This window comes from Quercus lobata, chromosome 2 (genome assembly GCF_001633185.2).
Source record: "Quercus lobata isolate SW786 chromosome 2, ValleyOak3.0 Primary Assembly, whole genome shotgun sequence".
Lineage (NCBI taxonomy): Eukaryota > Viridiplantae > Streptophyta > Magnoliopsida > Fagales > Fagaceae > Quercus > Quercus lobata.
In genome coordinates, this window is record NC_044905.1 from 78,424,001 (window position 1) to 78,437,564 (window position 13,564).

General features: G+C 34.6%; 2 protein-coding genes across 2 annotated transcripts; one reads left to right on the forward strand and one right to left on the reverse strand.

Annotated features, from left to right (window-relative positions):
- Window positions 1-1,337: 1,337 nt before the first annotated feature.
- Window positions 1,338-4,067, forward strand: LOC115978314. Its single transcript, XM_031100333.1, has 2 exons — window positions 1,338-2,749; window positions 3,877-4,067. Exon 1 carries the CDS (start codon window positions 1,343-1,345, stop codon window positions 2,744-2,746), a length of 1,404 nt encoding a protein of 467 aa, XP_030956193.1. The 5' UTR covers window positions 1,338-1,342; the 3' UTR covers window positions 2,747-2,749; window positions 3,877-4,067.
- Window positions 4,068-6,498: 2,431 nt separating this feature from the next.
- Window positions 6,499-11,741, reverse strand: LOC115976735 (UPF0051 protein ABCI8, chloroplastic). The gene is made up of 2 exons (XM_031098197.1): window positions 10,183-11,741; window positions 6,499-7,029 (listed from the first exon to the last, which is right to left on the reverse strand). The coding sequence occupies exons 1-2, from the start codon at window positions 11,695-11,697 to the stop codon at window positions 6,811-6,813; spliced, it is 1,734 nt and encodes a 577-aa protein (XP_030954057.1). The 5' UTR covers window positions 11,698-11,741; the 3' UTR covers window positions 6,499-6,810.
- Window positions 11,742-13,564: the final 1,823 nt, after the last annotated feature.

Sequence of the window (13,564 nt, forward strand, 5' to 3'; positions counted from 1 at the left end):
CCATGATTAAGAAAATCCAAAACCGTTTTAATTACACAATCACCAACAGATGGCCAATAGTGTTGATAAAATCAAAATGCATTCAATTTATAAGATTATTGTTCTAAAATTTCAATTTCGCTTCCTGTCTGCCTTGTTTCTTTTAAAAAAGAAAGATTTATTTTATGTGCTATGTGCTATGTTGCTTTGGGTTTGGATTGATATATATATATAGATGGGTTCAAGTTACACATTTTTTAAACTGTTGGATTTAAATAAATCTAATGGTTAAAAAAAAAAAACTCTCATTATTACAAATATTCTTTTTTGGATCTCATTAATTACCCTCATTTATTACATTTTAAATCTATTTCTAAACCCAAAAACGTTTGACTTGTCTGCAAAAAAAAAAAAAAAAAAAAAAAAAAAAAAAAAAAAACTAAAATTACGCCATATATATATAGAAGAACACAATGGTGGAAATTATGTATAAAGATTTTCAATCTTCCTAAACTTGTGGAAATTAAGGTTCACAACAATTACCTTGAGAGGTTTGAATTGGAAGAATCAAATCTTCATTATCTATGTTAACGGAGAAGCATATATCCGAGCTCAACTTGCTTCCTTTAAAAAATCTGAAAAAGCTAAATCTAGATATGCCACACTTAACAGAAAAGTGGCTTCATGACCATCTTTCTGGACTTCCAGTCCTTGAGACCTTAGAGATAACTTCTTGTTATATGCTGAAAAGAATAAAGCTTTCAAGTCGTCATCATCATCTTAAATCATTGGGATTGTTGTCATGTGACAATATGGTAAAAGTCATGGTTGATTCTCCTATATTATGTGGACTCTCATATTATGGCAATACTAGCAATATATCTATTTCATTGAATGCTTCGAATCTGTTAGAAGTTAAGTACTTATGTGGTTCCGGCTATCTTTCTGAAATGCTAAAAGGATTAAATTCCTCTCAAAGATGAGAAATTTAAAAGTATTCGAATTGAGTAGTTTTTCATTTAAGGTATTTCCTTATTTGATTATATATCTTATTCATAAAGTATTCGGCTTGGTTTTTTTTTTTTTTTTTTTTTTGAGAAACGGAGTGTAACGTTTTTGGGTTTAGAGATAGGTTTAAAATATAATAAATGAGGGTAATTAATGAGATCATAATAAGAATATTTGTAATAATAAAGGTCTTTTTTTAACCGTTGGATTTATTTAAATCCAACGGTTTAAAAAATATGTAATTCTAAAGAGGTTTATAGAACGTTTTTGTGTGTATCTTATTAGGGTTTAATTTCTTATGTATAAGTGTAATCGTACTTACTCTATTTTTTGTATGAATTGTTAGGGTTTGGCCATGGCTAGGGCGGTGGATTTGTCCGGACCTGGACTGCCTCCAGAGAAAGTAGATGGTAGCAAGTCTCTGTACGCGTGTGTCTCTGTTTGCAAAGGCTACCCTTCTTACATTATCTATTCTATCAAATTGAGCCAACTTCTACCATATGAATACATATCTAAATCCAAATCCAAAGGTTGCGGCAGCTCCAGCGACAGTGACAGTGTCACTCTTTGCAGCTTACCCACTTCAACATTAACCCCAATTTCATACCCAACCATCTCCAGTGCCAGTCCAAGTTCCAGTTCCAAGGAACAAGAAGGATGCAATTCATATTCAGAATTGAAATGGAATAGATTCGCAACTCTTGGAGGTAATGGTCTCCCCTACGGTATGAATTGCTGTGTTATGGTCTCCAAAATTATTCTTGTTGGTGGCTTATTCAAGAGTTCTGAATATAGCACTTGGATTTTCACCTTGGAAACCAACCCAGCTCTGGATCCCAAGCCTGAATTCCAGAACATAAACAAGAAGAAGAAGAAGATGAAGAACAACAACAACAACAGGAAAAACAATTTTTCTCTGAAACCTCTAAGCGCTGGCAAATCTGACCCCCTATTGGTGGAAATTGAGGGCAGGCTCTATGCCCTCGCTGGCATTCCCCTTATGCCCTTTGAGGAGTTACCCAGCCCTACTTTTGAGGTATTTGACCCATCCACCCAACAGTGGTCACCTCTCCCTCCCCCTCCATTTTTCAACCCTAATGAACCTTGCTGTTTTGCCCCATGGCATTACAATGCTCGTGCTTGCTTCGATTATTTTGTGATGGACTCCAGGATCTCTGTTTGTGGTCCTTTTAGTGTGGGATACACCTTCGACATACCCACCAAAAAATGGCTTCGCTGTTCACACTTTGCTATTTATGCTCCATTTCCATTTGCGGGCATGGGTCTAATGATAAAATTAAGTGCCCGAGGAGATAAGGCCATCATTGGCCATGATCAACACGGCAACTGCTTGTGTGCCTACTTCCTGCATTATTCATATGGTCATTGTCAATCTGTTCCTATACCCGTTGACATCCCTCCTGAATTTGCCTATTGCCGTCCTAATTTTGTTCATCTAGGGGACGGGATTATCTGTGTTGTTATGGCTATTGCTGTGGCGGAGTTTAAGGAGTTGCGCATCTTTGTTGCCACTTTTCAAGTTTCAAGAGTTAATCGACAGAGTATTTATCTTGACTTGTGGGAAAAGTGGGTTACATATGATCTCGACGGCCATGATGACACCGATGTAGATGACACTATAGCAAATCGTTGCAAATTCATTCGCTTCAAAATCCTCAATACTCATCTCTCTATATACAAGTCAAAGCCATCCAAATGCAAAATTTTCTCTGACTGCATCGGCGCCTATCTCCTGTAACATGTAAGCCTACTTAACATTCATCCCCTCTTAATTATTCATATGCTTTATTTTGTGCTCCTTTTATATGTTGGATTTTGGAATCCTTCTCTGTCATGGTATGATTTTCGCTCTCCTGTTGATTGTATGCTTATGCTTAATACCTCTTCTGTGCCACTTGCTTCTCTTCTGGTTTTATCCTTTAGTACACCCTTGCTTTTTAAAATGTGCATCGGTTTTGTGACCTTGACTCTCTGTACGCTTTAAGCAAGGTAATATTACTGGTAATGACTAGTGAGCAATCTTTTGTTGATGTTGGTGTATTTGAAATGTCTGTCTGTGTGTGCTTGTAGTGGGCATACTTCTGATAACATAGGGGGAAAAGAGCAAGAATACTATTTATTGAAACAAATAATTTGCTGGAAAATCTGGATTGTGGTTGTTTATAAGTGGTGGGTAGAGAAAATATGTTGGTCATATTATTATTCAAATGTTTCAATCTTGGCTTTCTTTTTTGGTGGGGGGTTTTTATTAATTTTTGTCTTTTCATTTCAAATTTAATTTATTTATTTTTATTTTTTTAAAGGAGTTCTTATTGAAGTTTGTCTTGACTTACACCAAACCTTGGATGGGGGAGGTTAACTATCCAGTACCATTCCAATCACATTAATTAGTATCTTGAACTGATTCTCACTTGGTTCTGCTGTACTATTCCTAAAATAATATATGGTTAACTGATGAGAGGTCAGTTTTGTGACCCTTGAAGCATGATAATGTTATTGGTATTGATTGTGAATTTGTGATTGTGTTGATGTTGAGGTATTGGAAAATTATGCATGCGTCCTTGTGTGGTGATTTGAGAGTTAAAATTCCTTAATTTGTGAGGATGTCTCGTACACTTCTTGCTTTGTGCATGGTGCGACCCCACCTATCACTAGCATATCAGTGTGCAAGCTTGCTTGATGTGCTGAGGCAAGTACATTTGCGTTCATTCACACTTTCATGCGCTCAACCTCCCTCCTTCCCTCCCATTTTTCATAATTGGATTTGGAGTTGGTCTTTATGTTGTAATTGTACATAGTTGCGCTATATGCATGTGCTTAGGTTGGTTAGTATTTTGTTCCAATTCTTATGTTCTTTTTAATTGCCAGGAAATCGAGGCATCAAACTAGGCACCAGAAGACTGCTCGAGGCTTATTGAGGAGTTATATTGTTGAGCGTGAGAAAAGCCCCTAACATTGGGGTCTCAATTATGCTGGGAACCTGATTACCTACAGTTAGGTCCGGATGCAAAAAGTATAGGTCATTGGTTAGGTCCAAGCCATAGTTACTTCCTGTCCTACATAAAAATTCTATATTTTTTGAAAATTGAAAATTGAAAATCTAACTGAAAGGTTGTATGCTCTTTATGTTCTTAATACACATGTTATGTCAATTGGATTTTATTTATTATTTGATTTATAAACTTATTTTTTATACATAATTTTAAATTACAAAAATTTGAAATTTAAATATTTGATTGATGATATTGCTATTGATCATTGATATTCTTGAAATTTTGCAATCATGATATATATAAAAAGAAAATGTAATATAATATTGGATTTTTCAAAATTCAAATCAAATAAAAAGATGTTAATAGTGTGTTTGGAATTTGCTTATTTGCTTCAGCTTATTTGAGTTTTTAAGTTCTTTTTGGGAAGAGTCCAAATCAATCCCAAAAGCTGCGGCAAGAGACAAACCACATGGAGAAGAGAAAAAAAAGAAACCAAAAGCCGAAACAGAGAAGAAATAAAGCTGCGGAAGAAAAAAAAAGATAAAAAAGAAAGGGATTTTAACGTTAACGTTTCAGTAACATGAGTGTTAAAGTGAGAGTTATCTCATTTAATGAGAGAGGCTAACTGTCCAAATTTTATTGGTGGAGTATGAAGTGGATCATAATTGATGAGACGGAAGATTTGGACTCTTTTTTCAAAGCTCATTTTCTTTTCTTTTCTTTTCTTTTTTTTTTCTTCTTTTTTTCTCGGGAGACCTTCTTGGTGGCAATGGCAATTATGGCATGCTATTGTGTGTGTGTGAGAGTTTTTTTTTTTTTTTTTTGGATGGTGAGGTATAATTTTGTTTTGTTTTTTTTTTGCCAAAAAAAGGCTTCTTCCATTTTGTGGAGTTACATGGGTGTTAAATAATAAAGCTTTTTGTCACGAAATAAGATACTTGAAATCACATCCTACTTCTAACAAGAACTAGTTGGGTAATCCAAACACTTAATGGACCTTCAATAGACTCAAGAAAAAGATATTATGAGTCATTCTACTATGATTTAGTTGTCTACTATTGGATTTGTGTAATCTAAAAAATTAATGGACCTTCTATAGACCTAAGAAAAAGATATTATGAGTCTTTCTACTATGATTTAGTTATCTACTATTGGATTTTGATCGAAAAACCCACCTACCTCAACTCAAAAAAAGATATTATGAGTTATTCTACTATGATTTAGTTGTTTACTATTGGATTTTGATAGAAAAACCCATCTACCTCAACTCAAAATAGTTTTCATAATAGAAATTATTTCATACACATTTATTATTCCTCTCACAAATAAGAACTAATCTTGTATACAGAACTCATAAATAGGACCCACATTCATATGGGAAGAGGGTATAGTACACATGATGCACTAAATAATTTCATCACTCAAAGAAAGATAATTGGAGGGATTTTTTATTTTTTGTGTGGAATAGGTAGATAGTGAAGGAGAAAGATAATTGGAGGGTTTTTATTTTTTTATTTTTATTTTTTAGAGATAAGTAAATAGTGGGAGAGGAGAGATAAAATTCAAACCACCAACATGCGATACCATAAAAGATATTATTACCATTGACCTATCACTTGAATCTCGATTATTTTAGCATTTACCATAATAACAAATCGAGCTCGAGCTCAAGCTCTTAATTGTTGGAGTATGATTAATCAATTTTTTTTTCTTTTTCGTTTAGAGTGGTAATTAAAGTAAAATAAAGCTATTGAATATTTGAATGTTTGAGTGTCATAACTATCATTGCCTAATTTAGCAGCTTGTTCAATTATAATTGTATAATTGATTTATTTTTCTAACAAATTTAATAATTAAGCCTTTTTTCTTTTGATACATAACTGTTCAATTATAATTGTATAATTGATTTATTGTTCTAACAAATTTAATAATTAAGCCTTTTTTCTTTTGATACATAACTAAACGTATTGACTAGAACATAGTTAATCATGTTGTAAAAAATAAAAATTTGAGGTTAATTATTTTGAAATTTCTTAAGTTTTATTAGTTAGATAAATTTATCGATTGGAACTTTTTTTAAAAAAAACAAACACACACACAAGGGAGAGGGAAATACGTTCAACTCCACTCAAAAGTTATGGTAACTTTAAGAGAAAGTGAGACAAACTATACTACACACAAAATACCCTCTTAAACAATGTAAGATAATTATCCTTTTTTTTTTTTTTAGAAACAAACACACACACACAAGGAAAAGGGAAAGAAGTTCTAACATAAAGACACACCATAACTTTACTAAAAAACCATGGTAACTTTTAAGAGATCGATTGGAACTCTAAAGCTTAATTATTGTTATGTTTCTAACATCAATTCGCCAAAATCCCATGGAAGTTTCACTGTCTGGTTTCAAAGCTCAATTGAGCTATCTTGAACTGCTAAGGACGCAACAATTATCACAATCATAACCCTCATGTAGCAAAAATATTTGAAATCTCAAAGCACAAAATCACAATATCCTTTTTCATTTCCTTCAAAAGGAAAAAATGAATCCAAGTTTTAATGATCCATAAAAACGATTATAAGGACTTGCAACTTAATATATAACAAAAGATTTTATTATACAACAAGCAATTTAACTTATAACAAGCAACATTATGTACACAGTAACGGTAGTGACGTTCCTCCAATCGTGTAGTATCAATATTTGGTCGATATGATATGAGACTTTTACATTCTTAAACCTCAGGACCAAAAAGACCTAAATTTCCTCCAACAAACGCAAGTTTTTCAACACAAACCTACTTGTTACCTAACCAACAGATCCCTCAAGCTTCAAACTCATTAGTTGATTCACTTCAGAACCAAACTCGTCAGGAAGCTCATTGAAAACATCCCTGCAAAACCCAGAAATCATGGCAGCCATGGCTTTCTCATACTCAATTCCCCTCTGCTGAAAGTAAAATAGTTGATCTTCACCAATTTTGGAGGTACTGGCTTCATGTTCAATTCGAGCAGTGGGGTTCTTCACCTGTCAAAACATTTTAGAGTATAAGCCACACATAAGGATGAACAGTTTCAACACATAAGGTGTAAGAAGAACTTCAACAAGATACTGCAAAACATTTATCTTTCATTAATAATTTACCAAGGTGATTCACATCACAGACAATGAGTTTTCTAGCTATCTGAAGCGAACTCTCTAACTAAACAACACCCCCAACCGCCACTTACCCCCCCCCCCCCCCCCCCAAAAAAAAAAAACACATCCTTTCTCTCCCCACCCTGGTCTTCAGATTCAGTTGTGTAAAAGAATAGCAGTAATCATCATATACATTAAAGTTATGGCAGTAGCATTTAGAGTGGACCAATGGAAGTGACATAATTCCATCAATCATTGTCCTACCAAAAACAAGCTCAATTGTTTATTTATTCATTTATTTTCCTCTCTTCTCTCTAGGATGACGGTAATGATGCCTTCATTGTGTCATGTCCAAAAGACAGATTATAAGAAGCTTTACCATATGATATTGCAATTTTGCAAATAGATAAATAGTTCTGCTCTTTTTTAAGATTATTATTTTTTCTAATTCATAAGCACAGAGAATGGGTCTTGAACCCATGATCTCACTCTCCCACCTAAAACTTATGATTTTGTAACAACTCCATCTATTTTAAAGTGTAACCCAGTTAAAAGGTCAATAAATACAGAGGACAACTCCTCTGATACAAAAAAGCAGCAACAATTCAGAAGGACATAATACCAGAATAAGTTGCAAAAAATGTATTAACTTCCATCTCAAAATATTATACCATCAGATCAGAAACAGTATGTCAGTCCCTTCCTTCTTTTTTATTTTTATTTTTAATATGTCAGTATCTTCTTGAAGTGCAGCAAATATAAATAAAAATGGTATGTTTATAAACATGAAGTAGACATGAAACTCAGTAGACATTAGTTTTTTTTAAAAAAATTTGGTAAATAGTAGTCATTTGTGGGAGAATGAAACAAGATAAACAACTGAGAACTGATGTAAATGATTTTTAGAGTTTGGAGATACTCCAAATGTAATATCTATACTAGTATTATATAAAAGGAAGCACTGAATCAGTGCTAAACTTTACTCACTCTCATGTATCATATTAAAAAATAACATCAAAATCAAAGTAACCTCCAACTCTCTTAATTGGTTTATTGGACATGTAGATAAAGTAACCACCCTATCCCCATGTGATGCATCAAAATCTCTATTGCAATTTCTCTAATGAATTTCACCACCCACAAAAACCTTTCCTGGATATATCAAATCTCCTGATCTCACCATTGGAAAAATTGTGTTCCATACAAAAATCAATCCAATGCTACTTATGAAAACAATCATAAATTCTACTTCATTTTTCTTCCTGAATATCATAAAATGCTACTTATTAAAAAAGAAACTCCAATTGTTTATCACTGAATATGCAATAACAAAACCTGATACATCATTTTTTTTTTTTTTTTTTTTTTGATAAATAAAGAAATTGAGGTACACCGGGGGTGTACATGGGTAGCATACATCAAATATTTATGAGCAAACACTAAAGATGAGACACCTAGAAAAAATTGTCAAATCAGTCAAACGGAAAAAATTCCAATTGCACAACTGATAATTGACTCTAGGATCTATTTAGTCCCAGATTTAATTTCTTCAATATTTTACAATAACTTCAACTTGGATGATATCTTTTTTAAGGAGAAAAAGAAAAAATGTCCAAATTCATATGCACTTTCAACAAACATTCAGGTTTATGACCCAAAACTGCAGTAGACAATAGACTGACACATGTAATGGGTATGTCTGGTTTGAAGGAAAATATGGAGGAAGGAAAAAGGGGGAGGGAATGAAGTTTTCCCTTGTTTCATATGGAAAACTCATAAATTTCCTATTCTTCCAGTTCTCTATCCCCCAATTTTTCATTCTCCCTACCAAACCGACCCATAAGAACTAGATACATTGGGTTAGTAAACCACCTCAGAAACTTCAAACCTTCCATGACCAAATGGAAGGGTTTATACAGGACTACAAGAAATATAAATGAAAAAGAGGAAGAAGATGAAAGCAAGAAGAATAAAAAAGAAGCAATTATACACATCTGTAAAGATTAATAGCTCAGTAACCCTAATTTGCAGACTATTTAATGCTTTTTTGGTAAATTGAAATTAGAAATTGTTGTTGTTTTCAGATAATAAGTCATATACAGAGTTCACTCACTCATCTGTCTCTGCCCTATGACTATGAGGACATGGAGATAATTCTCAGTCCATATCCCTTGCATGAACTTGAAGTAATTATAAAAAGAGAGGAGCAATGAGGCAACTCCAACATTCCAATCATTGAGAATGCCAGAGTCTTAATTGCCTCCACTTCCTCAAACATGAAATGAAACAATGAAATAAAGTACAATACAAGATACAAACATCCTGTCCAGATGTAATGAAATCTCTTAAATGCTTAGGTGAAGTCATTTTTTTTCCTAAATGGCTTGTAGTTGCTAGTCATTTATTGTCCCAGAAAACTTCTTTTATGTACAGAAATGCTTCTATAATTGAAGCAGTTAATGTATACAATAATATCTCTAATCTTTCCCAGAAACCTAATTGACTCGTTGACTATCCAGATAGCTTGCCTGCCCTGATTTTGTGTACTTTGCAAGACAGCCACCTTTGAAACTAATGTTAACTTAAATCACACCTCTAGGTAGATTCCAAAACAATATTGGCACCTTGTCTTCAACTATGCCCAATTGGCCAACTAGCATGATATAAATGGTGTATGCAACTTTCTTTTTAAAAAATGGAAAATTAATAAAAGAAATTATAATTTTTGAAAGAACATCAAAGGGTGTGGCAACCTGTATAAACTGGGAGAAAAAGGGGGGGGGGGGGGGGGCGGCATTTAAATTGTATGTAGTGAACATATCTAAGGGTAGGTTTCAGTAGGACCACACAGTGATAAAAAGAAATGCAAGTATGACATCCAGTAACCCCATTGGGCTGGGAAGGAAGGAAAGTGGGATCTGAATACAGAATACTCCATATAAAGCTCTTCGAACAAATTAAAAAACCAAAATAATCAGCATGAGTAATCAATCAAAAATACTAAAAACAGAAATATTAATACAAACAAACTAAAGAAATTACCTGGATGTATGGATATGTATTGGCAGCTGCAGTGTCACCAATAAGCATGGAATCACATTGAGAGGAGTTTCGAGCATTTTCTGCTTTTGACTGAACCTGAACAAGACCCCTATAGCAGTTCCTTGAATGCCCAGCCGATATACCTTTAGAAATAATCCTACTCCTAGTGTTCTTCCCTTTGTGTATCATCTTTGTACCCGTGTCTGCCTGCTGATAATTGTTCGTCAAAGCTACTGAATAGAACTCTCCCACAGTATCATCACCCTCCAAAACAACACTCGGATACTTCCAAGTGATGGCAGACCCTGTTTCCACTTGGGTCCAGGATATTTTTGAGCGATCCCCAGCACAAAGGCCTCGCTTTGTAACAAAATTATAAACCCCTCCATTCCCTTCCTCGTCCCCAGCATACCAATTCTGCACTGTGGAGTACTTAATCTGTGCATCCTCAGCACAATGCAACTCCACCACAGCAGCATGAAGCTGGTTTCTATCATATGAAGGCGCAGTACACCCTTCCAAATACTCCACAAAACTCCTGTCATCCGCAATTATTAACGTCCTCTCAAACTGCCCCGTTTCCAATGCATTAATCCGAAAATAAGTCGAAATCTGCATTGGACACTTGGTGTCCTTTGGAATATAACAAAACGAACCATCACTAAACACAGCTGAATTCAACGCTGCATAGTAATTATCCTCACTAGGCACCACCCTCCCCAAATACTTCCTAACCAAATCCGGGTACTCCCTAATAGCCTCTGATATCGAACAAAATATCACACCGGCCTTCTCTAATGTCTTCCTATGTGTCGTGGCAATCGATACACTATCAAGGACGGCATCAACAGCAACATTAGCCAATCGATTCTGCTCATTCAAAGGAACACCCAGTTTATCAAAGTACCTAATGAGTTCCGGGTCGGCCTCTTCGAGGCTATTCAAAGCAGGTTTCTTCTTGGGTGCAGAGTAATAACAAATATCTTGAAAATCAATAAGTGGGTATTGGTTATCAGACCACTTGGGCTCTTTCAACTTCAAAAATTTCTCATAAGCATTCAATCTAAACTCAAGCATCCAATCAGGTTCTTCTTTAAGCGAAGAAATCAATCTAATTGTTTCCTTAGAAAGCCCCTTAGGGATCGAATACGAATCAATATCTATATTAAAACCAAATTTCTTATCGTACTCTATGTTACGAAGAATTTCCTGGATTTTCTCACTAGCACTGGGTGTAGTTGTAGTTGTTGAAATCGAAGACTTACCTGGTGCAGAAGAAGAAAGATTAGAACTTGTACCTTGACCCGAATACCCGACATCTGCTCGGACCTTGAAGAGCCTCGAAGTTGGGGTTTTGAAATTTGGGAATTTTGGAATTTGGGGTTTTGGGTGAAACCCTTTTGGGAGATTATGTGAATCGTAGGTGGGTTTTGGAGAAAAGCCAGAAATAGTACCGTTAGCTAAGAGAGAAGCCATGGATGTGGTGTGGTTCGGACAGACGTGAGTGAAAGACATCAACACAAATAGAAAGAAAAAAAATTTGTTTTCTGTGCTTTATGTTTTCTTGGCCACAAATTCAAGGGGTCTCGTGTGTACAACACAAACCTCGGAGGATGAGAACACGTGGCTTTAATTTCATGATTTTTTTTTTTTGGAAGGCCCTGTAGTTTCCTGATGTTTCTAACAAGACTCAAGTCAAGAGTGGTAAGAAAATTTCTTAAGCATATCACAAACAAACTGATCCGCCAATCCCCAAACACATTCATAATTCACTTCCAAGTTCCAACCCTACGCAAGTACGTAACCCAATTTATTTTTTACTTCCCACGTAAGTACGTAACCCAATTTATGTTTTAACTGATACTAAAATGCCGTTTTAGGCCTAATATTAATTTTAATACGAGTTTATGGGTTCCAGTTAACTCAATTGATAAAGTTTCTAATGATTATATAAGACATTTGATGTTTAATCTCCGACTATATCAAAAATTGATTGGTGTCTTGATATGATAATAAATAGCTATCATCAAAAGCGGACACCATAGATTGAAATTTTCTCAATTTTTTTTTTTTTTTAATAATACAAGTATCAAGCTCAAAACCGGCATCGTTTTAGTAATAGTAAAATTTGAAATAAAATATAAATAAACTCTTGAATGACATCATTTTAAGCTTTAATTTTAATTTTGAATCCTAAGTTAGATTTATTTATAGCTTCACCCTATCTCTCTTGTTAGCCTCCCGAACAGCATGTCTTCCCCTCAATCCCTTTCCTCACTCCTCAACCTCTGTCCCTTGCTGTTACCATCCTTTATTGCTCGATGCCACCATTTGATGCCACCATTCTTGAAATTTCCCCTCTCTTCTCCTTCTTTGTTAGGGCTATTATCTCAAAGTTTCTCCCAAGTTTGCAATGCTTTCTACTAAGTTTGTTTGTTTTTATTTTTATTTTTAATGGTTTTGTTTTATCTTTTATGGGTTGAGTTTGGTTTTTTCCATTTGGGTTTTTGTGATTTGAGAGTGTTTAGCTTTGCTTCTAGGGTTGTTTTTAGTTCACTCATGTTGTTTGATTTTGTTCTAGAGTTTTTTTTTTTTTTTTTTCATCACCACTCATGCCTGTTGTTTCCATGCTTGTTGTTTGATTTGTTTCTAGGGGTCGAAGATTGTAAATAATTTTTTTTAAGCTCATCCCACATAACCAAACTAATAGGCAATAGCATCAACCAAATATGGTGCAAGGCACCTTGTGTAGACCATTCTTAACACTTTACAAGTGAGATATAGTCAAACCGGCAGACATAAGGAGAAACCACAACCTATAGGTGTGGTGTAAACCCCCCACCCCCCTTCCCTCAAAATCAGGTGAAAGTGCCTTAGTTTAAGGGATAGGGATAAAATGTTATAATTTTAATTTTTGACGAAAACACCATTTTGGTCTTTACATTTTGAGGTTACAGTCAATTTAGTCCCTACATTTTGAGAGCAGTCAATTTAATCCTTGCTATTTTTAAGTTACAATCAATTTATTCCCTACTATTAGATGGCTAACGAAATTTGCTTAAGTGACAAACAGAATGCACACATAGCACAAATTAAATTAAAATATAAGTAGCCGTCCTACGTGTCTTAAGTGGTCCTTCCACATCAGCTTCCACCACTACTAGTCTCACGTGACCCTCACATGACCCACTTATCAACACCCTCCATTCCTCACTAAAGATGAACAAATCAAAATTTTCTATTCAAAAACACACCCACCAAGGAAATAAGTAATTTCGATTTATTGCGCTTAGATTTCTCTTCCTTTAATTTTCTCACTAACCAAACAAAAACCAAAACCACAAGCAAAATCTATAAGAGCCTAATACCATTGCATCGCCAC

Bases quoted from the DNA above. Each gene is read 5' to 3' on its own strand.
- LOC115978314 (XM_031100333.1), top strand. From the start codon at position 1,343: ATGGCTAGGGCGGTGGATTTGTCCGGACCTGGACTGCCTCCAGAGAAA.
- LOC115976735 (XM_031098197.1), bottom strand. From the start codon at position 11,697: ATGTCTTTCACTCACGTCTGTCCGAACCACACCACATCCATGGCTTCT. The intron at 7,030-10,182 runs GTAATTTCTTTA...ATGTTTTGACAG, and splicing joins ATACATATCCATACATCCAG to GTGAAGAACCCCACTGCTCG.